Source organism: Camellia sinensis, chromosome 3, assembly GCF_055761805.1.
Source record: "Camellia sinensis isolate YWXY chromosome 3, ASM5576180v1, whole genome shotgun sequence".
Lineage (NCBI taxonomy): Eukaryota > Viridiplantae > Streptophyta > Magnoliopsida > Ericales > Theaceae > Camellia > Camellia sinensis.
Genome location: NC_138963.1, coordinates 33,741,856 through 33,764,518, shown reverse-complemented (window position 1 = coordinate 33,764,518; position 22,663 = coordinate 33,741,856). Strand labels below are relative to the sequence as shown.

Sequence of the window (22,663 nt, the reverse complement as noted above, 5' to 3'; positions counted from 1 at the left end):
CGTCCCCTAACACGAAAGGACGGTGTTATTTAGGCTTAACGTCCCCTAACACGAAAGGATGGTTCCAAGAATGTCATCCAAAACAAAGCTTATACTTGATACATAAAATAGGGATATCATTCATGCTTAACAAATACTTTTATCAAAACAAGGCGAAGCTTTATCAAAACCTTATATCATTGCTTTATTAAAAATACCACTCACATAGTTCATGGGACGTTGGGATCAAAGCAAAGATCCAAGTCCTACAAACACATGGCAAAATCTACTGAATGTACTTCTCAAAACAAGTCTTACATACAAGAAAATGAACTCGGGAAAACATACTGGAAGTCAAAACATTGTTTTACATGTCAAGAAGACATGCTGGGTACCAACCAGGTCTTTGCCGAGGTCCCACACCTCCTGGCCGAGGTGTGGTTACCTAGGCTTCGGCGTGCGGTTGCATGCCGAGGTGCGCACAAGACAAACTAAAGGTGTAAGTGATCATGCAAGGTAGGCCAAGGTGAGATACGATGCTTGGCCTAAGTGTGAGGTCTAGGTAAGAGTGATCTCAGCGACTACACTTAGGGAACTGAGGTCTGGAGATCGGGGTTCCACCCGTGAAGAACAGGAAGAACATGAATGCTAAAATCATAACTTCTTTATTACAAAATCTAGGATTTCATGCTATGAGTTCGAAAACATGGACCTGGGTACCCATACTTGAAAATCATGTGAAAACAAACACAAAAACATGGATCTAGGCATGAACCTTCGGATCAAAACATGACTTTTCTTGAAGAACACATGAATGCTATTTTCTCTTTCTAAAACCGAACTTCAAAGCAATGCATGGCTTACAAATCATATTCAATCATGCAATGCAATAACATGAATATAAAGAACAACATGAGCAGATCAAGAATCTAACCTTAAAACGCGGATCTAACGGTTCGATCTCTAGGGATCAAGCTTGGAAATTTACTCTCCCTCAAGAACTCCTCTCCTTCTTCTAGAGCTTCTCTCTCCTCTTCAAAAACAAAGATATAGAAATGATAGGTTTTCTCCCTCTGCCGGCTGACTTAACACTCAGCTCGGACACGTGGCAACGGCTGGTTGGCTCTCCTCAAAAAGGTGATAGATTGACAAGACAAGACTATGACAAAGTGTATCTAACAAGCTACTCGGTAAGGCACTCCAGCAAGTGATGACATCGGCTAAGGACAAAGCTTCGGCAACTAAGGTGACAATGACCTCGGCTAGGAAGGACAACACTTGACTAAGCTGTGCCACACCTTGGCCTAGATGTGCCACACCTCGGTCTAGGTCATACCACTCCAGGACAAGATCACTTAGGTACAAAGGTAACATCTCGGCCTAGATAATACACATCTTGGCCTTGGTGATGAACACCTCGGCCTAGATAATGACATCTCGGCCAATATGTCAAGGCGAAGGTGGAGGTCAAACAAAGTGGTTCCGAGATAATTCTAGACTGAAGATGACCTCGGCTTGGAATGATCTAGGCTTAACATAACTTAGGCTTGAGACACCAAGGAAGGAACAAAGCATGTACACAACACTTAGGCAAATCACATAAACACAAAACAAGGCATCGACCTTACTTAGGCAAAACAAGTCACAAACATACAAATGCAAGCTTAACGAGTCATAATCATACAAATGCTCATGAACATGACTAAGACATAAATGTGGGTTGTTGCATCCTTCCCCCCTTAAAAAGGTTTGGTCCCCAAACTTCGCTTAACTTGTTCTCAAAATGACTCCGAATGTCAAGTTCTCATTTCTTCTTATCATCCTTAGCTTTTACCTTGGGACAATCCTTAATATGATGACCTCTCTCACCGCATCCAAAACATGCTCCAGTTGTCCGATGACAAACTCCAAAAGGTCGCTTCCTGCAACTTGCACATGTCAGCCAAGTACCACCTTCCTGATTTGCGCTGTTGGAACTGTCCATCTTTGTCTCCTCCTCGGCATCAGTCGAGTCTGCCTCTTCTTCGCGATTGTCATAGGTCTGCCTCTTCTTCTGGTTCTTCCCCGAACTTTGACTTCTGTTCAGGTTGGTTTCTGCAAGGATGGCTTTATCTAATACTCCAACATACGTCGGCATGTTGAGCAAATTAACCTGATCTTGTACTGGCCCTTGAAGTCCACTCTCAAACTTCCTAGCTTTTCTGTATTCGTTGTCGACCATGTGAGGTGCATACCTTGCCAACTCGGTGAAAGCACGATCATACTCTGCCACTGTTTTGCTACCCTATGTCAACATCTGAAATTCTGTAGTCTTACGATCTCGGACACTGAGTGGGAAATGCTTGTCATAGAACAGCTCCAAAAATCTGGCCCAAGTCAAGTCTGGATTACCTTCTCGGATCATCATCCACCATCTACGAGCGTCGTCTCCCAATGTAAATGCTGCCAGTGACACCTTCTGGGCGTCGGTGCTAGGAAAAACCTCGAACAACTTCTCCATTTCAAGAACCCACGCTTCTACTTTCATCGGCTCTATACCTTTATGGAACTTCGGCGGTTTCATCTTCTTGAATTCTCTGATCAGGGTCGATGTGTCATCTCCATACAAAGCTGGCTGCGAAGGCACTTGTGGTACTGGCGGTGGTGGATCTGCATGTCGGCCATCTGTCTGTGCGGCCTGGGTGGAGGTGGTACCGGTGTTCTGCTGCCTTGCTTGCCTTAACTCATTGGCCAAACTTTCAACAATCCTTTCTAGTCTGTCCAACCTGTCTTCGGACTGATGTCGGCCAACTGGGGGTCTACCTCTTTTCATGATGCTAGGAGTATGTAGGATGTGACTCTTAGAACAAAATGAACAAATGAACATGTATGCAAGTGAACATGATCATGCCGATGTAACAAAATGCTCATGCCGAGATGATACACACCTTATCAAGTAGCAAGCAATATGATGCAATCCTAAGATCATTCTTAAGGGACATCCTAAGCTCTTTAGGACTCAAAGTGTGTGAATAACGTACTATAAGGAACTTGTGCTCTGATACCATTCTGTCACGACCCCAAACCGCCCCTAGTAGGATGGTGCCGTGATGGCCAGTAATCCGAGATTACCGAAGGCCACTTACAAAGTTCACACACAATCAGAGTATAAATATATGGGGCTAACATGTGCGGAAGCAATAATTTACAATACAAGTGGTCCATAAGAGCAGTGCATAAGTCAAATGGAATTGCATACATTTTTACATAGCTTTACAACTTAGAACAAATGAAGTAAAGTACATATTACATCTTAACAAAAGGGCTTCACAAGCCGACATAAGCAAAATACATGAAATACAACTAAAAGCATAATCTTCAGGATTGCCGACATCCTCACTGCCGACATAACATACATACAAAACACACATCTCGGCGTAGCCGACTTCTTGCTTGTTACCTACATACATACATAGGGAGGGTGAGCTTGGATACTCAGTGAATGGTATAAGTAATAAAAGGGTTAAATGAATGATACCCGAGATCTTTTCAAAACAATACATAGTATATCTTTATCAAAACCATACATAACATAGCTTAGCTTGGCTTGAAATAAAACATCAATCGAACCTTGGTCTTTCAAAACTTACTTACTTACTTAACATACGTCAACTTAAAACATGGGGTGATGACATTCTGGCAAAACAAAAGCATAACCTCGGCATCGAGCACACCCGTTCATAGTCCGTCGGTGGCCGATATCTTAACAAGGGTGCTACTTAGGATTAACGTCCCCTAGCACGAAAGGATGGTGCTACTTAGGCTTAAAGTCCCCTAGCACGGAAGGACTTGTGCCACAAATGCTTAAAGTCCCCTGGCACGTACGGACTTTCAAAGATTGTGCTACAAATGCTTATAGTCCCCTAGCACGTACGGACTTCCAAAGATTGTGCTACAAATGCTTATAGTCCCCTAGCACGTACGGACTATGTTACCTAGGCTTAACGTCCCCTAACACGAAAGGACGGTGTTACTTAGGCTTAACGTCCCCTAACACGAAAGGACGGTTCCAAGAATGTCATTCAAAACAAAGCTTATACTTGATATATAAAATAGGAATATCATTCATGCTTAACAAATACTTTTATCAAAACCTTATATCATAGCTTTATTAAAAATACCACTCACATAGTTCTTGGGACGTCAGGATCAAAGCAAAGGTCCAAGTCTTACAAACACATGGCAAAATCTACTGAATGTACTTCTCAAAACAAGTCTTACATACATGCAAATGATCTCGGAAAAACATGCTAGAAGTCAAAACACTGTTTTACATGTCAGGAAGACATGCTGGGTACCAACCAGGTCTTTGCCGAGATCCCACACCTCCTGGCCGAGGTGTGGTTACCTAGGCTTCGGTGTGCGGTTGCATGCCAAGGTGCGCACAAGACAAACTAAAGGTGTAAGTGATCATGCAAGGTAGGCCAAGGTGAGATACGATGCTTGGCCTAAGTGTGAGGTCTAGGTAAGAGTGATCTCGGCGACTACACTTAGGGATGTGAGATCTGGAGATCGGGGTTCCACCCGTGAAGAACAGGAAGAACATGAACATGAAGAACATGAATGCTAAAATCATAACTTCTTTATTACAAAATCTAGGATTTCATGCTATGAGTTCGAAAACATGGACCTGGGTACCCATACTTGAAAATCATGTGAAAACAAACACAAAAACATGGATCTAGGCATGAACCTTCGGATCAAAACATGACTTTTCTTGAAGAACACATGAATGCTATTTTCTCTTTCTAAAACCAAACTTTAAAGCAATGCATGGCTTACAAATCATATTCAATCATGCAATGCAATAACATGAACATAAAGAACAACATGAGCAGATCAAGAATCTAACCTTAAAACACGGATCTAACGGTTCGATCTCTAGGGATCAAGCTTGGAAATCTACTCTCCCTCAAGAACTCCTCTCCCTCTTCTAGAGCTTCTCTCTTCTCTTCAAAAACAAAGATATAGAAATGATAGGTTTTCTCCCTCTGCCGGCTGACTTAACACTCATCTCGGACACTTGGCAACGGCTGGTTGGCTCTCCTCAAAAAGGTGATAGATTGACAAGACAAGACTATGACAAAGTGTATCTAACAAGCTACTCGGTAAGGCACTCCGGCAAGTGATGACATCGGCTAAGGACAAAGCTTCGGCAACTAAGGTGACAATGACCTCGGCTAGGAAGGACAACACTTGACTAAGCTGTGCCACACCTTGGCCTAGATGTGCCACACCTCGGTCTAGGTCATACCACTCCAGGACAAGATCACTTAGGTGCAAAGGTAACATCTTGGCCTAGATAATACACATCTCGGCCTTGGTGATGAACACCTCGGCCTAGATAATGACATCTCGGCCAATATGTCAAGGCGAAGGTGGAGGTCAAACAAAGTGGTTCCGAGATAATTTTAGACTGAAGATGACCTCGGCATGGAATGATCTAGGCTTAACATAACTTAGGCTTGAGACACCAAGGAAGGAACAAAGCATGTACACAACACTTAAGCAAATCACATAAACACAAAACAAGGCATGGACCTTACTTAGGCAAGATAATAATGCTCATGAACAAAGTCCAAAAGTTCGAATTGAACTAATTATTACAAATCCGAATGAATAAATAAGCAAAGAATTAACTAGCTAACTATTCTATTATAACAAGGATAATAATGAGAAATAAACTAGTTATTTAAGCTAACTAGCTATAACAATTACAAATAAACAATAATAATAATTACAACACTAATAATTAACAAGACTAATTATAAAAATAATAATAATAATAATAATTACAACAATATTCGGAGCATTAATCTACAACATTGATGTAAGCAAGGATGCACAAGGGTTGCATGCACAGTGTCCAAGAACTGCTCTGTCTGCCTAGCTGCTCTGTTTCACCTTTAGCCACTGCCCTCTGTTTTTTGCAAAACATACTGCTGACCAAACATTGATGGTCGACCGACCCTCAATGAAGCCTGACCAGGTCTTAATTTTATGCAAAATCCGGTTTTGTGCTCTGAAGTGAAAACAGTGCAGACAGAGTTATTTTGAACTTTGTTTGTCCCTCTCCCACTTCTCTATCATGGGAAAGCCTCGAGAGAAAGTTGGAATCGTTTCCAAAACCATCAATGAGCAAGTTGATTGTTTGATTATTTCGGATACAATTTGGACAAAATTCAATAAATGCAATGAACAACAACCACCCTTCCCTCCTACCATAGAGTGAACTCAAAGAGGGAGGTAGAGACACTTAAGACAACCCTTGACACAATAGATTCGGCATAACGTCCGGCCGAGCCCAAGCAATATAACTCATTTTGTTTATATGGGTTGGTTCATTTTAAGCCAAATTCATTAGTCTTTGCCATTCTTTAATCCATTAAGTCCAAGATGATTGTTACGTCCACTAAGTGAGAAACATGTCAAACGGGAGGTGATTCTTAACATGAAAAAGAGACTACGCCGTTGACAATGAACCTCCGTAGAGATTAAGCCATTAAGCATAGATCTTTAGTTCATGCTTTGAATAACCGTCAACCAATTGAAACAACGCTCAAATGAAAGAAATGAATGGTAAGCTGATTATTAAAATGAGGTTCTTAAACATGGAAATTAGACAAAGAAAGGCCAAGAACAATATTCAACAAGCTATATATGCAAACTTATGAGACAACGATCAAACTAATCAAAGCATGAACTAATTAAACAACCTAGGACAATCCTAAAATAGCCCTTAATGAATGAAAAACAGTGGCTCAAAGTGCATGAAAAGAGCTTAAAAAGCTAAACAACAAAGAGAGAAAAGAAGGCTAGTTTTTTGAAATCTCAAAGCATGATTTTTAGCCTCTTTTAAACTTTGAAAAACAATTTAGAAAGCAAAGAAAATGGTGTAAAAGTAAGGGTTTGAGCTACAGGTGAAGGTGTAAGAAAGAGTGTTAACTCTCTCTACCCTTTTGGTAGCTCTCCAAACCCAAGCTACACTTGGAAGAGAATCAAAACAACACAAACATACAAGAACTTGATAGTAAATGATAGAAATGAAAGCAAGAGAGAAAATAGCAAGCTTATACCTCTTGACAAAGGTAGATCTTTGTTTGTGAATCAAACTAAGTCCAAACACACTCTCAAGCTTGAATTGTGATGCTCAAGGCTCAACCAAGGTTCCTAGGCTAAGGTGTGAAGTTGTATAGATATAGGTTCAAGGTGGTAAGTTTGCTCAAAGGTTGTTTGAAAAAGAAGAAGGAGCTCTCAAGAAGGTGTATAGGCTTTTTAGAAATTCTTCAACCCTCAAAACAGAGATAACAACTTCGTTTTTATAGAATTTGAACAAGAGGGGTCATAAATATCTTCAAAAATAGACAGTTGGCGGGCTCCCGCCCAGAACAGTGTTTCTCGCTACTAAGGCACAGCCGGCCATCAATAGCCACGGCCGGCTCTCAATGAGGCACGGCCGGGCCTCAATGTGGTCCCCTATTTTTTTGCTTCAGACTCAGCACAGGGTGGTACAATGTGTAAAATGGATATCTGGGGTATAAATAGTGGGAATATGGGAGGTTTGGGATTGTTTCGGAGCTTAAACATGGCCCATTCGTTGAGACCTCGAACCACGCACAACACCACTTTCATCATCAAGTGTACTGGGCAAAGCGGTCGAGCCTTGCGGGCGGTCAAAAATGGGGTGTCTACACAGGACAGGTCGTAGCCTTGTCCGGCAGCACAGGCCGCAGCCTTGGTCAGCAGGCCGCAAACTTGGCCAGCAGCATAGCTAGCAGCAACTAGCAGGCCACAACCTTGTGAGCAGGCCAGCAGTAGCTAGCAGCCTTGGCCAGCAGGTCGCAGCACAGGCCGCAGCCTTGGCTAGCAGACGGCAGCACAAGCCGCAGCCTTGGCTGCAGCCTTGGCTAGCACGCCACAGCATAGGCCACGACTCATCGAGCCGCAATTACTTTTCGTGGCATCATCATCTTATCCAAATGCAAATTGTTGCATGTCAAGTTACATCGGTTGTTTTGCATCACTTATTGTGTATTTTATCGCTTTTGTCCGACAATGTGTCGTATTCCGTACATTTTTATCGTTTGTTTTGAACATGATTCTTTTATATTTTTACCAAAACCATGGCATATAATTAATAGTGCACAAGTATTAATTTTAAATATCATTTCATATTTTTTTTCTATTTTTCTTGAATTTTTTGAATTTTTTTATATATTTATTTGTTTATAAAATTTAAAATAAAATAAATAAAAATGAAAAAAAAAATAATTTAAAAATTACTATAATTACTAGTGCCTCATTGTTTAATTATTGGAATCATTTCTACAAAATTTTCACTATTTTTAATCATTTTTTTAATTTTAAAATAGAAATAAATTAAAATAAAATATTCCGGTGGCCAAAAAAAATTTTTAAAATTTTTTTTAGGGTGTCTTTATTTATTTTCTTCAAGTTATGACTGAAAATTCATGGAAAAAAACTCTACTTTTTAAAAAAACCCTATTATGACTCGTCGAGCATAAGTGATATTTTCACCTGCCAGATGGAAAAAAGCTTAACAAGCTACTACAAGAGGAGGACATCTCCCTCAAGGTTAGCTAGCAAGGCCAGGCCACAGGCCACGCCCAGGCCACGGTGCGCCCTTGGCATATGTCGTTGCTTGGCTTATGGAAAGCATGGGATGTGTCGAGTGGCAACCTGTGGTGGTGTCGGTGGCACGGCCACCTTTGCCGGCGGCTCGGCATGGCCCGCGCACTGCCTGGCCGCGGCTTGGCCGGCATGCAGACTTGGCGTGCACACATCCAGGCTGCGGCCTAGCAGCTTGTCATGCAAGTGGCGTGGCAGCCCAACACGCGCGCGCCCTGCTCGCAGCCTGGGCAGCATGGCATCAGCGTGGCATCAGCGTGGCCTGGGCGGCATGAAACAAGTTTTCAAGTTTTCAAATCCTGCCTGAATAAATTTTTCAAAAGTGATGTGGAATTTTTTTTTTTTGAAAGTTGTAACCAAACACCAAACTCAAATATGTGTGTGAAGTCAAGATTAACTCCACACCAAACACACTCTTAATATTTCCTAATATCTACTTTGAAATAATCTATTCCCAAACAAATTGGAATTTTAGACTTTCAAATTCCTAAATTTAAAAAGCTTGAAGGATAAAAGATTAGTAGGTATAAATCCACATTATTGTAATTCTAATAATTGACTCTCAAGTTATTTTTTCAAACTTAGCAATGTGTTTCATGTGGATTTAAGTGATGGACGGATGCTTGAGTTCCCCAAGTGTCTGAAACGTGTCCAATTCTAAAAAGATTAAAAGAATAATATGATACGTTTAGACGAGTGCTTGACATGGTTAGGCCTTGTTTGAGTGTGGGTGTTTGATGCATGCGGACACAATAGCTTCATAGTAGGAATGGCAATGGAGACCCTACCTAGTGGTTACCCATGTAGACCCAATCTGAAATACATGGGTTTTCCCCGTTTTTTATCCATCGGGTCGGGTCAGTGACATGATTTAAATCTCCATTGGAGATGGGTACCCACCCATTTCTCTATATGTTTTGACACCACTTCTACCACCAATTCTAAAAATTTGTAAACAAGTTTCTTTTTAAAATAATTTTTTAGAAAAATAATAATAATAATTAGAATATATATATATATATATATATATATATTTTAAAAAAAGTGAAAAACGGGTCAAGTTGAGTTTGGGAAAACCCAAAACTGGTAGGGGATGGAGAGGGTAGTCCGCATGGGAGATGGGGGATGGGGAATGGGGAAAAATTATAAAAGGGGAATGGGGATGGGGATAGGGAATTAATATCCGCCCCAATGCCCCCCCATTGCCATTCCAAGTTCATAGAAGTGTTCATGCTCGGTGGGCCATGGAAATCATTGAATATGAGTATGATTCAACTTGCAAGTTCCAAGACAAGAGGGAAGGCCAAAAAAATGAGGGTGGAAAACAAGTCGAAAATTATAGAACAGGACCTATACCAATGAAACCTATGACCAAATATAAAAGTAAATGAAACAATAACCACAATAATCTCACACAAAATCCCAAATATCAAGGAGAAGGCAATGTTAAATTGATTACAATTAATAATTAGTAATTATTGACGTGTTCATATAGAAATTTTCATAATTTATGAAATGTTTTGAGCATTTTAGGTATTTCAACAAGAGAAACTTCATCATTTATAGAGTAAAAAACCCTGCTCAAATCATTGCAACAATAGAGTTTTAGGGTTACGATTAAACATCAATTGGTAAGCAGTGAGCATGGGGTAGCTTGAAGATGTAGAAATGAGACTTAAATTAATTTAAAAAAACTCGGAAGGACTGGCTCATGCCACAACCCAAAATGACCAAAAAGTGAAATAATTCAATTTTTTAAAAAGCTCATTGTATGTAATAAAAATAAATTATAATCCAACAAGTAAATTTTGAATGATACCTCCCAAAAGAGTAAGTCCATTTCCATCCTTCGATTGCATCCCACCGTTTTGCCAACCAACACACAACACGTTATCCTGCAAAAATGATGATAAGAAAGATTTGAAGAAAAAATACTCTTTCTTTATTATTAATATGAAGTAAAAAGACCTTCGGAGAGTTCCATGTAACAAAACCTCCTCTCGCTTCCGAAGACCATTGTTTTAACTTGAATTAAAATACTACTCAAAAGTAAACGTATGGCTTTGTTGCATTGTTAAATGACCAGTTGTCCAAAAACTTAAATTGTTAGGAAATGAGCCCAACAATGTATATCATGCTAACACTCCTCAAATGCGACCTCACCTTGCATGTGAAGAGGTAAACAAACTTTTTTTTTTTTTCATATAAAAAAAGATCAAATAGTGCTAAGGATCTAAAGCAAATAAAATGAAAAGCCTAACTAATTGTTCTTTCAAGTCTTAACAAATTCCAAAAGTTGCATTTCTAATGTAATATCAAGACTTGAACAGCTGAGTACGAGAACAATAAATTTTATATTTGATGATTAAGACTTTCTTTTACTCTTCAACTGCCATCTTGCTTTCAATTGTATGTGCCAACTACACAATGCTATTCCGAACAGCACTAAAATCAGAACCCAATTCAAAACTCCAACTCAAATTTCATATAACAAACTTAAGAATGGACAATAAACAAAGACAACATAAATATTTTGTTAAACATTCATGAGTCCTATTGATATACAGTATTCACAGAAAAAAAATATACCAGCACATAAACTTTAACAGTCCTAACCTCTTTGAGGATGCAATTATGACTAACAAATTTCAATAAAAAAAACTTCTAAATAATGTTAATGAGATTATGCCACGCTTCTCAAAGCGCCCCACCATATTAGAGACAGAGCTATAGAAGAAATTTCTTCATATAACTTAAGGATATAAATAGACGACATAAATAGAAACTTACCTTTGTGATAAGCATTACCTCATCAAATATTCACGCAAGTATTCAAATAGTGGATGATTTTAAAAGTAATCACAAATAATGCACACTACTACAAATTTAATTAGTTCAAAGAAACAACCATGTTAATGGATGACAAGTTTCATCAAGATCTGAATCCCAGATTCCTTACACGAATTTGGAACAGATATTCACTAGGAACAATTGTCAGAGAAAGTGAATTCTCAAAACGAAAATTGACAGCTGGAAATCCATTGTCCACACTGCAAGAATGTAAGAAAAGAAAACATAATGAAGCATCGTTATATTAGCATGCACCAACTAAACTAAATTGCTGTTATTATTTGAATGGAGGTTGAATGATCTGAATTAAGTATGGTGGTTTGTTTGACACCATCCATTGGTTATTGTTGCTGTTATTATTCTGATGTGTTCATGGCAACAGGGCCTTTGTTGCTGTTATTATTCTGACGGTTGTATAGTTTTTACCCTGCTGCGAATACTCTAATTACCCATATGAGCTTTTTACTGTTGCATCAGTCTATAAATGGAGTGTCTCACTTTTGGGACTTGAAACAGATGCTATGCTTAGAGTTCATGGCAGCAGAGTTCATGATGTAGTGCTGTTGTTATGCTGTAGTTCATGTCTGCACAGGTCTTACTGCTCACTGGGCTCTTGATACTGCTGCTGTTCTGTTCTCTCACTTTATTGTTGGTGCTCGAATTAGTTTGAATCAACAACTAATTTATGTGGGTCAAGGCCTCGCCATTACATGTGGAAGCTTCTGTGAATGATCTGGTGTATAATCTGCAGCAGGTCAAATTTTGCCTCAGGTATGGTGGTTGAATGTGTATTAGAATCAGGTCTGATGGCTAAGCTTGTGTGTGGTCGAGTTGCTGAGGTTAGTGTCTGATCTGGGTTGTGCTGTTAGTGTTTGATCTGTTACTGAGGTCTACTAGTTGAGCCTGTGTATGGTATGCTTTTTGAGCTTAGTGTATGATCTGGGTTGTTATGTTATCTGTGCTGTTATGTTATCTGTGCGGATCTTATGTTCTGCTACGGAGGTATTGCTTTGCTGGTTGAGGTATGTGCAGTCCTGTTCTGCTGCTACAGCCTGTTGTTTTCTGTGTTGCTCTGTTCCCCCCAGATTTGGGTTGTCTTTCTTGGGTGTTGCTCTCTGTTGGGGGTGCTTAGCAGATGATTGGATGGGTTTTTTTGGTGCCAACATAGTTGGGATGATCCAACCCATTGTGATGCTTTGTGTACCCTCCTTTCTTTATTGATGTTTTGATGTTTTGGTGTGTACATCTTGTACCTTTCATCGCCATCAATAAAGTTTTCTTTTTTTGCCGATCAAAAAAAAAAAACTAAACTAAATTGCTTTCAAACAAACCTTGTGATCAAAATTTTATTCAAGAATATAGATTGAGCCACAAATCTAGCATTGATGTAACTAACACAAACTCAACAACCTTTGGATTGTAATGAATAAAAACTATACTGACTTATGGGCCTGATGCTATATAGTTGAAGCAGATCTTCAATTTATAATGAGTTTGCATTGTTAGATTTTTCAATACTGTAGCCAAAAATTTAAATGTTTCAATGCAAAAAGGTGTGACTTATGACAACTAGCTTTGATGGCCAATTCATTGTTCACGATTTATAATGAAAGAAGTTGAGTCAGATTGGCCAGGATGTGGAAAAATCATTGCATCTGAATGAATGAAAGTTGGACAGGATGACCTTTGCATAAGAATTATAAAAGGTCAGTGATGATGGGGCACAGGAATTAGTTCTGTGGTTCCAACACAATTAGACCCACCTGAGTTGAAGCACCAGCAAAAATGCATCTATATTGCCTAAGAATTGAAAAACAACACATCTAAATGCTTGATTATTTTCTACCTCCATACTCTTTGAAGCATGTGAGACTATCTGTCCAAAACATCGCATCTAATGTTACCTTTTCTACATGTGGACTTTATCCTGTCTGTGTTTACACCCCATTCTATTTATTTGCCTCTCCTATCCACATGCAAAGGGGGCACACATGGAGGTGGCGTGTGAGAACTTGGCATATATTATTGGGCCAAGTCAATAACAACTCAAGCTTTTGAGAAACTAGTTTTCTAGCAATGACACACCAAATAACTCATTTCTCATTTGCTTATAATGTATAAGGGGTGATATTCCCCTTGATGCTTTTTATACACAGGTAGCACCCCCTTGGTGCCCTTTTTTTTTTATTATAAAAACTCACCAGATATATACATGCATATAACAACTATGCCTTATCACCATGTGAATGTAAAACGATAAGTGAAATTCTTGAAGCAAGTAAGTTCCATAATATAAATAATCTGCAAACATTTCACTATAGAAAAGAAGAAAAAAAAAAATCCCATATAGGGTCCGTACTTTCCATTGAACCGAAAGCAAGTGAACTGCTGCTCTACGGTATGCAATTTCAAATCGGGTTGTGTGGCCATAATCTAATTACACAGAAAAAAAAAAATGATGAAGGAGAAGAAGAAGAAGAGAGAGCAAATCAGTCTTTGATAGGAAGAGTCCAAGGTCAATATGCTTTAAAAGATTTGGCATACCTTTTCCATTAGTGGGTTAAACATGTCATCTGCAAGATATGCCAAGGTTGTACCACTATCAATTACCACCGCTTTCCCAGACTGACTATCCAATACATCTGTGGGAAGTTGTAGAACATCATGACCCACCTCAATTGCCTTCAAAACAACATTGTAATGTGCCCTACGATAATAATAGAACTGTAATTTAGACAAGATTCTTGAGCCGAGATCAAACCTGATTGAGGAACTATAAACAGACAAGAATAATAAAAGAATGTTATGCAGTAGCAACTAGCGAGTCCATTAAAAATAGATTTAAAATTACCAGACGTCAAAAGGAAAGTTGCAACACAGAAATCACTTGAGAGTGATTAATAATCATATTCATAACTTGCACACTTATGTTTAATAATCACTTTATTAAAAGCAGTAGCCAGTCACAGAGCCAGATTTTTATTTTTATTTTTTGTTTTCAAGTGGGGTCATTTAGAAACCAGTTAAACAATTGTGTTTGGTAACATTTACGTTTTCAGTTTATATTTATAAAAATTTTATAAACTGGTTTTTGTTTATTTTTAGAAAAACATAAACTACAAACGCGTTTGGTAATTGACAAAATATTTAAAAAATCTTAAAAATATAAAAAAGAATGAGAAATGGCAAGTGGTGGCAAGTGGCGGCAGAAGACGGTGGTGGAAAGTGGTGACGGTGGGCGGTGGGTAGCTGGTGGTGGTAGGTGGTGGCGGTGGCGGGTGGGTGGGTGACGGTGGCGAGTGGTGGGTGACGGTGACGAGTGGTAGCGATTAGGTGGTGGTGGTGGTGGCAGGTGGTGGTGGCAAGTGGATGGCGGATGTCGGGTGGTGGTGGCGGGTGGGTGGGTGGGTGACAGTGGCGGGTGGTGGGTGGTACTGAATGGGTGGTGGGTGGTACCGAATGGTTGGTGGCGGCGGATGGTGGGTGGTGGTGGCAGGTGGGTGGCGGATGGCGGGTGGTGGTAGGTGGTGGCGGGTGGATGGTGGGTGGTGGTGGTGGTGGGTGGTGATGATGGGTGGGTGGGTGACAGTGGCGGGTGGTGGGTGGTCGTGATGGTGGTGGCAGGTGGTGGTGGTGGTGGTGGGTGGTGGTGGCGGGTGGGTGATGGGTGATGGTGGTGGTGGTGGTGGTGGGTGGTGGGTGGTGGTGGCGGGTGGGTGGCAGGTGGCTGGTGGTGGTGGGTGGCTGGTGGTAGCAGATAGTAGATGGTGGTGGCAGGTGGCTGGTGAGTGGTGGTGGCAAGCAGGTTGCGGGTGGTGGTGGCATGTAGATGGCGGGTGGTGGTGGTGGCGGGCGGTGGATGGTAGTGGCGGGTGGCGGGTGGTGGGTGGTGGGTGGTGGGTGGTAGCAGGTGGATGGCAGGTAGGTGGTGGGTGATGGGTGGTGGGTGATGGTGGTGGTAGGTAGCTGGTGGTGGCTGGGGGCTAATGGTGGCTGGTGGCGGTAGCGGGTAGTTGGTGGTGGGGGTAGGTGAGTGGTGGTGGGGGGTGGGTGGTAGGTGGTGGTGGCGGAAAATGGTGGCGGGTGGTGGCTAGTGTTGGGTGGTAAAAAAAAAACTGAAAACTCAAAATGGAAACACATTTTTTGTGTTTTTATTTTTTAGTCAAATTTATAAACTGAGACCACTGATTTATAAATCAAAAATTTTACCAAACAAGTTTTTATTTGAATTTTTAAAATTTTTATAAATATAAACAAAAAACTGAAAACGTAAGTGTTACCAAACGACACCTTAACTTTCACTCTAGGAAATAACTTTTTCCCATATGCTATATTAATATCTCTTTCTTCTAAAATTGAAAAAATAATAATAATAATTACTAATAGATGAAAGAAAATAGATACAGTGGCGGATCATTTCTTCATAATCTAATTGCTAATGCAAATAGAAACTTAATTCTTGACTAAGGGTGTTCCTTGCATGTTATTTTATTCCTTGAAGTAAATTTAACAATTATTACCCAAGATTTAAATACTCACTTCTTTTCCTAAGTAGTTGTGGGATAACTTTTTTTCTCACTCATTGCCTGAGAAAGTTAGCATATAGTCCTTGACAAAGTGGAATGGCCAAAAAAATCATGTAGCCGACCCCAGGTGGTTAGGACATAGGGCGTAATTTGACAAAATTCAATAAGTGATTACTGATGTATCGAATAGTATGGAAAATCTAAGGGGAAAAAAAATTATGTACAATACGAAAAGTTTTTCTCAAAAAACAAAAAAGCAAAAACATAGAAAGGGGAACCTATGGTGGTCAAGGGAGAAGTGGGAGGTGTCAGTGTTGTTGGTGGAGATGGTGGTTGATTTCCGGTTAAGCATGGCAGAAATTATGCATCGCCATTGATTCAATCTTCTATCTTTTTAATTTTTCTCTCAACATAAGCACAAAGCCATTCGTTTAAAAAACAAAGCCCCGACATGTTAAATTAATCTTACAAACCATATCAATGTTGAGTCTAAGATAGGTCTAGATTGTTAATCGCTTGGAGAGAGTGGGAGCAGAAGGTTCAGACTTGAAGTCAAGAAATTGGAGCTTAGTGGTCCAAACTAAAGCTCATTGATTTAATTATATCTAGCAATTGTAGCTTCAAATTGGTGGACCCTGACAGAGTTGATGTGTCTTGATGAAGCTGATGTAAAGGTGGTAGTCATGCCATGGTGGTTCATATGGTCGTGTGATAAATTTAATTGGGTTGATAGGAAAGAGAGACACAATAGTTGAAAACGGAGTCATTTGCTTTCGGTTGCCATCAACCAATAATCTCTAATCATGGTGAGGTAATTAAAGTAACACAGAAAGAGAGTTCAGAGGTAGAGAGGGAAACCAACGGTCTTTGTGATGGCTGGTATGATGGTATTTTGGTTATTTTACAGTGTTATTGAATATTATAAATGTCTTTTAATATTACTCCACATGAGGGGAAATAGACAATTTAAAGCGTCAACTTGGTGAACTTGAGTCAGGTACTAAAATCCAAGCTAAATGACCACTTCCATTCCATCAAAAGGATGCAGAAAGTACTTCATATACCAATTTTGTAATGAAGACAAAACTCATCCCAAAATTAAAATATCTCATAGTTTCACTGCAAATTAGAAAACATGATGTAAAATCATATACTGGTTTGGGACCAACGGAGTTGAGTTTAGTTTTGGCTCCACCAGTTGTCCAATAGCAAAGATTCCACCTCCATTAGTACCATCCAAGCAATGTGCAAACATTGTTTTAACCTTTCCAACCGATGCAAGCTGTGATATCATGGAAGAATTTGCTTGTCCAAAACCAAGGATGCCATCAAGTGCTTGAGAAGATGAACCTAGCTGACTGGATTGTTTAGCTCCACACCTGTCTTAGATTAGAAATATTTATATAAGGAATAAAAGAAACATTGTACATAAACTGTGCTAAATAATTATCAAGTTTTCAACACCAATCAGACCTAAGCAAGGCACACACATTCGAAACTTGAGAGAACATGTCAGAGATAATATAGATTTCACTAGTAAATCTGACTTGTTAATGACCATTTCATCTAAAAGCTTAAGTTGTTACAAAGGGTTTAACTTATCTATCAAGATCATTGATGCTGCCTCAGGTGTGGGCACTCTAAATGAATGAGCCAAACATGTACAGTATTAAATTTATTGGGTAGAATGAATAAACAAAGGAACTTCTATAACATCAAAAGGACATATGACACTGCTCACCCAAAATAACCCACATAACTCTTTTTATATTATTATTATTATGTATCTTGGTTACAATGACTCATCAATGACAACACAAATCACAAATTATTAAAGAATGTGCCATATATAGTTGTAAGTAGAATGGACCAGGGGTCAGGGGTTCACTGTGGAGTGAAATAAGGCTCTAAAATTTTTCTTCATATCTAAAATCTCTCCTCCAAGATGGGAATGCTCAACCTTATTCTCCACACTACACTACCCCACCAAACCTCACTCTCTTTCTTCACTTCCCTTCATAATTAACCCTACATTGAAGCCTTTTTAGTTCCTTTTCCTTGCTAGAAGATAAGTTTTCTTCTTCTTTTTTCTTTCTTTTTTTTACCTTAATAGCTTCATGAATCTCCTCCCTCCCCAAATTAGTCGATTTCTTCAATTCAATTTTCTCAAGACTAGTGCAGTTATTGATCTTCTCATCCACCCTTTTATCACTATTATCAGACAACTTTCTCACCTTCTTAACTACTTCACTAAACTATTCATAGCTCGAGCAACCACCAATAACTACAACCAATGTTTTTCTCTACCTTCTGGAGAATAAAAAGGCCTCTATCATCAATTTCAAATGACACCTCAGAACCTCGAAGCTTGATCCTACCCTATTTCCAGCCCCATTTCAAACCCCAGACTCCCCTCCACCCCCTGCAAAATGGGGAGTTCATATGAAAAATCCACCGCCCGTTCCTCAAATCACTTCTACCTCCGCTTCCCCTTTCAAATTATTCCTCCAATCACTAGAGAGCGAGAGAGAGAGAGAGAGATCTAAAAGAATGTGTTATATAAAAGTTGGCCACATGCAAAACGTAACTTTAATTTAACCCTAATCTCTATTATCTTCTCCTTTTGTCTAAACCGCCTACTAACTTGGTGCATCAAAGGGCTTCTTTTGTAAGAGCCTGTGAAAGAGGAGGTACAGTCCACAATCAACCCAGTCCCACCCATAGACCTTTGATAATACTCTGATATCATCACACTACATGCATATCTTTTTTATGGTTTTCTCTCAACCTTTATTATTGTTTGATTTATTGTTTATCAAATTTTAATTCTTTTTTTTACGAGAGAGAACGGGAGAGATTTGATTTACTGTTTATCAAATTTTGATTCCTTTTTTTTTTATGAGAGAATGGGAGAGAGATTTATGGTAGAAATGAAATAGTTGGTGCTCGCTGTAAAAATAAAAAAAAAAATCAAGAGAAGAACTAGAAGCCTAGTCTCAATGAAATACATAGTACATGTCTAAAAGTCAGAAAAACCAAAATTAGCAAGGCCGGCCTGGCTGGTATGCATCAGCAGCCAAGTATCGAGTCACATCTCATCACCATAATCTCAAGAATCAAACAAGGGACAAAACTTTCTCTATCCTATACATACAGTCAAATGCAAGCAAGGCATCTTAAATAATATTGTCTACACCCAAAAAACGACGGAGCAAAGTGTCAGAACTAACTTACTGGTCCCTTCCAACACTGAGAATCCACTGAGCAAGATGAGTTAAATATGGCTCGGCTTGAGAACTGCTGCTCAAAATTGGCCCGAGACTCTCAAGCTCAGAATTAAATTCCCTCTCAAATTTCCTGCAGATTATTCACAGCATATTAATGAGAGAGAGAGAGAGAGAGAGAGTTGCACTAGTGATTTATCCTTACAGAACAGGATCAGTGACTGCTGCATTTTCAGTGGCTAACTTCAGTGACTGCTGCATTTTCAGTGGCTAACTTCAGTGCCTGGAATGTCAATGGATTTAATGATGTTCTATATTACCTTACTTGTTTTCTCCACGTTAATATGTGCTAAGCATACGCTAGCATTCAAATCTCAAAAAGATGAGAAATCCAACACATTTATTATATCTGATCTGACAAATAGTATGTGTTTATTCAGAAACAATTTTTCCTATACAAGTACTATGAACTCCAATCCAATTAAACTCTTGCACAATCAAAAAACACTAAATGACAAGGTTGATCGGACAATTTGCTAATATATGGGAAGTGTTCACAGAAGAACCAACTTAAAGATAAATAAACTCAGGTGAGAGAAATATAGAACAGAGACCCATGCCTTGAAATGTTAATCCTAGGTTCAGATAATAATAAAAAAAAAATCTGATCTCCAATGCCATGTAATGGAGTGTTTTGACACCTTTTCCACTGCCTTGTCTACTGTTGATTCTGATTCTGTTATAAACCTGAATTAATCTGCTGCTACATGGGAGCAGAATTTTTGTCCGCCAATGGAGTTCTTGTGCTGGGCATGAACTCAACTGTCGTCGAAAGAGAGAGTGGTCCAGTCTTTGACAGCATATTTGGTGAAACCTGCTGGCGGGGAAAAAGGTACTCCTTAGAGAAGGATGATGAATATATGGGGGCTCTGTCATTTTCAGCGAAATTGTCACCAAGGTGGGAATGAGAGCAACCCCTCTTCCCTTTGAGCTCTATCACCACGCCCCTGTTGAGATCAATGACCTCCAAACATCTATTTAAATCATTAACATGATCTCCAAAACTAGGTGTGTTTTCTTTTTCGTTGTCATGAAGTGAATGAGGGTTATTCTCAAGAGGGCGCCTGCTGGCCCTTTCATGTTCTTTCGTCATTGGCCTCTTGCTCTCTCCACCCATTTCATTTTTCAATATCCGTTCTGTTCTTTTCCTTTCTGCCTTCAAACTAGAATGCAGGCCTAGTTTTTTTGAATTATGTCCCCCATCAATAACTTTACTAGATCTTGAGCAATTTTCTCTGCACAATTGAGGAGATGAATCAGTCTGACCCTTTGAAGTTTTCCCTGGTAAATTTCTCAAGGTTGCAGACGTGCTGGACATTTTTGGGGAATTTTTATCTAGCTCTTGATCCTGTGCTGCATATCTGCGAATGGCATTCAAAGAAGGATTCATCACTCCATTTTGCACAGAACCAAGTTTTGTATCCCCATTCTCTAGTAAAATTCTAGTAGTTTGAAGTTTATCCGGCCTTTTTCTGTTTGTCACCCCACTGATATTAGGCAAAGCACTCTGCGCTCCAAAATGAAACAGGAAATCTCTACCTACCGTCGACAGCGTAGCTTTGTCCTGCCAAAGCAGATAAGCTTTAATTGATTGAAATACTGACTTCACAAGGTAATACTCATAACATAGAACTAAACAAATTGGAAGAAAATAAAACTACCTCATCAAAGAACCCAATCCTTGGTGATGGCATTCGGAGACCCGAAGGTTTGAAATTTCTGGTCAATTTTGCAAGATCATTAGCAGTTCCCCTAACTACTTCAAGACATGGATCTGGAAACCTTGTTTGATGACTTTCTTGATCATCGAAACATTCATCATGTGGGAAACTCTGAAAATTTAATGCTTGGGTGGCATCATTTCCTAAACAAGCTCCTCTGGAAGTACTGGCATGAAAACTGACCTCTAAACAGTTGGAGCTTTGGTTGGCAGTTGATGATGATTCTGAGGACCATCCATCAATGGAGCTAGCAGGTGATTCAAAAGAAGAATGGTTTGACATGGACAATGAAGGGGTTGACAAACCAGGATTTTCCAACACAATTTTGTCTCCTAGTGAGCACCTGAGAGGAGTCTTGGAGGTTGAACCAGAGGCAGCAAGACTACTTTTCCTGGAATCTGCTTTTCTTCTCGAGTTTGAGGAAGATTTCAACGACGAAGCACTACTGGTAGTGACAGAAACTGAAGAAGATGATTCAAGGGATGTTGTAGAGCTAGTGGAACATGAGTTTCCCAATCCAGATTTCTTGGATAATATAAAATCTTTCCCTGTAACAGTCAATGCATTTTGACGTAAATTCCATTAGAAGTGGAAGAAAGGAACTTTTAAATTATATGAAGGTTCTTACCAGATCCAAGGGTTGCAACTTTATTTCCCATTTTGACATGGTCCGCACCTAAGGAAATCTTTTTTCTTTGTCCTGCTGACACCGTGTTCATCCTGCTTAATATCTTGGGTGACTTACGAGGAAAAGAATTAGCTTCACCATTCTTTTCAGCATCCTGTATTGATCAAATTAATTTGAGTTAGTTAATTCATATCCTAGAGTTAAGTTTCATTTCCTTACACAATCTTGTGTCTACATATCCAACAAGTTAGACTACCAAATGCTGGACAAAATTGTAACTTGTAAGTAATAAATAATAATACTCATAACATAGAACTAAACAAATTGGAAGAAAATAAAACTACCTCATCAAAGAACCCAATCTTTGGTGATGGCATTCGGAGACCTGAAGGTTTGAAATTTCTGGTCGATTTTGCAGGATCATTAGAAGAATGGTTTGACATGGACAATGAAGGGGTGGACAAACCAGGATTTTCCACCACAATTTTGTCTCCTTGTAAGCACTTTAGAGGAGTCTTGGAGGTTGAACTAGAGGCAGCAAGTCTACTTTTCTTGCAATCTGCTTTTCTTCTCAAGTTTGAGGAAGATTTCAACGACGAAGCACTACCAGATGGAGAACAAGAAGCTGATGAATCATTACTGGTAGTGACAGAAACTGAAGAAGATGATTCAAGGGATGTTGTAGAGCTTGTCGAACAACATGAGTTCCCCAATCCAGATTTCTTGGATACTAAATCTTTCCCTGTAACAGTCAATGCATTTTGATGTAAATTCCATTAGAATTGGAAGAAAGGACCTTTTAAATTATGTGATGGTTCTTACCAGATCCAAGGGTTGCAACTTTATTTCCCATTTTGACATGGTCCGCACCTAAGGAAATCTTTTTTCTTTGTCCTACTGACACCATGTTCTTTTTAGCATCCTGTATTGATCAAATTAATTTGAGTCAGTTAATTCATATCCTAGAGTTAAAATTTCATTTCCTTG

The 22,663-nt window shown here is 39.4% G+C and overlaps 2 protein-coding genes across 2 annotated transcripts; both read right to left on the bottom strand.

Moving 5' to 3' along the window:
• Window positions 1-10,003: 10,003 nt before the first annotated feature.
• On the bottom strand, window positions 10,004-19,599 carry LOC145788915 (aspartic proteinase 36-like). Its single transcript, XM_082917933.1, has 8 exons — window positions 19,473-19,599; window positions 19,278-19,400; window positions 17,198-17,422; window positions 14,062-14,224; window positions 13,877-13,950; window positions 11,627-11,717; window positions 10,487-10,562; window positions 10,004-10,032 (listed from the first exon to the last, which is right to left on the bottom strand). The coding sequence occupies exons 1-8, from the start codon at window positions 19,526-19,528 to the stop codon at window positions 10,004-10,006; spliced, it is 837 nt and encodes a 278-aa protein (XP_082774059.1). The 5' UTR covers window positions 19,529-19,599.
• A 196-nt stretch (window positions 19,600-19,795) lies between these two features.
• On the bottom strand, window positions 19,796-22,619 carry LOC145822446 (uncharacterized). The gene is made up of 5 exons (XM_082919488.1): window positions 22,499-22,619; window positions 22,021-22,418; window positions 21,677-21,830; window positions 20,989-21,596; window positions 19,796-20,891 (listed from the first exon to the last, which is right to left on the bottom strand). Exons 1-5 carry the CDS (start codon window positions 22,581-22,583, stop codon window positions 20,031-20,033), a joined length of 2,106 nt encoding a protein of 701 aa, XP_082775614.1. The 5' UTR covers window positions 22,584-22,619; the 3' UTR covers window positions 19,796-20,030.
• Between the last annotated feature and the right edge of the window lie 44 nt (window positions 22,620-22,663).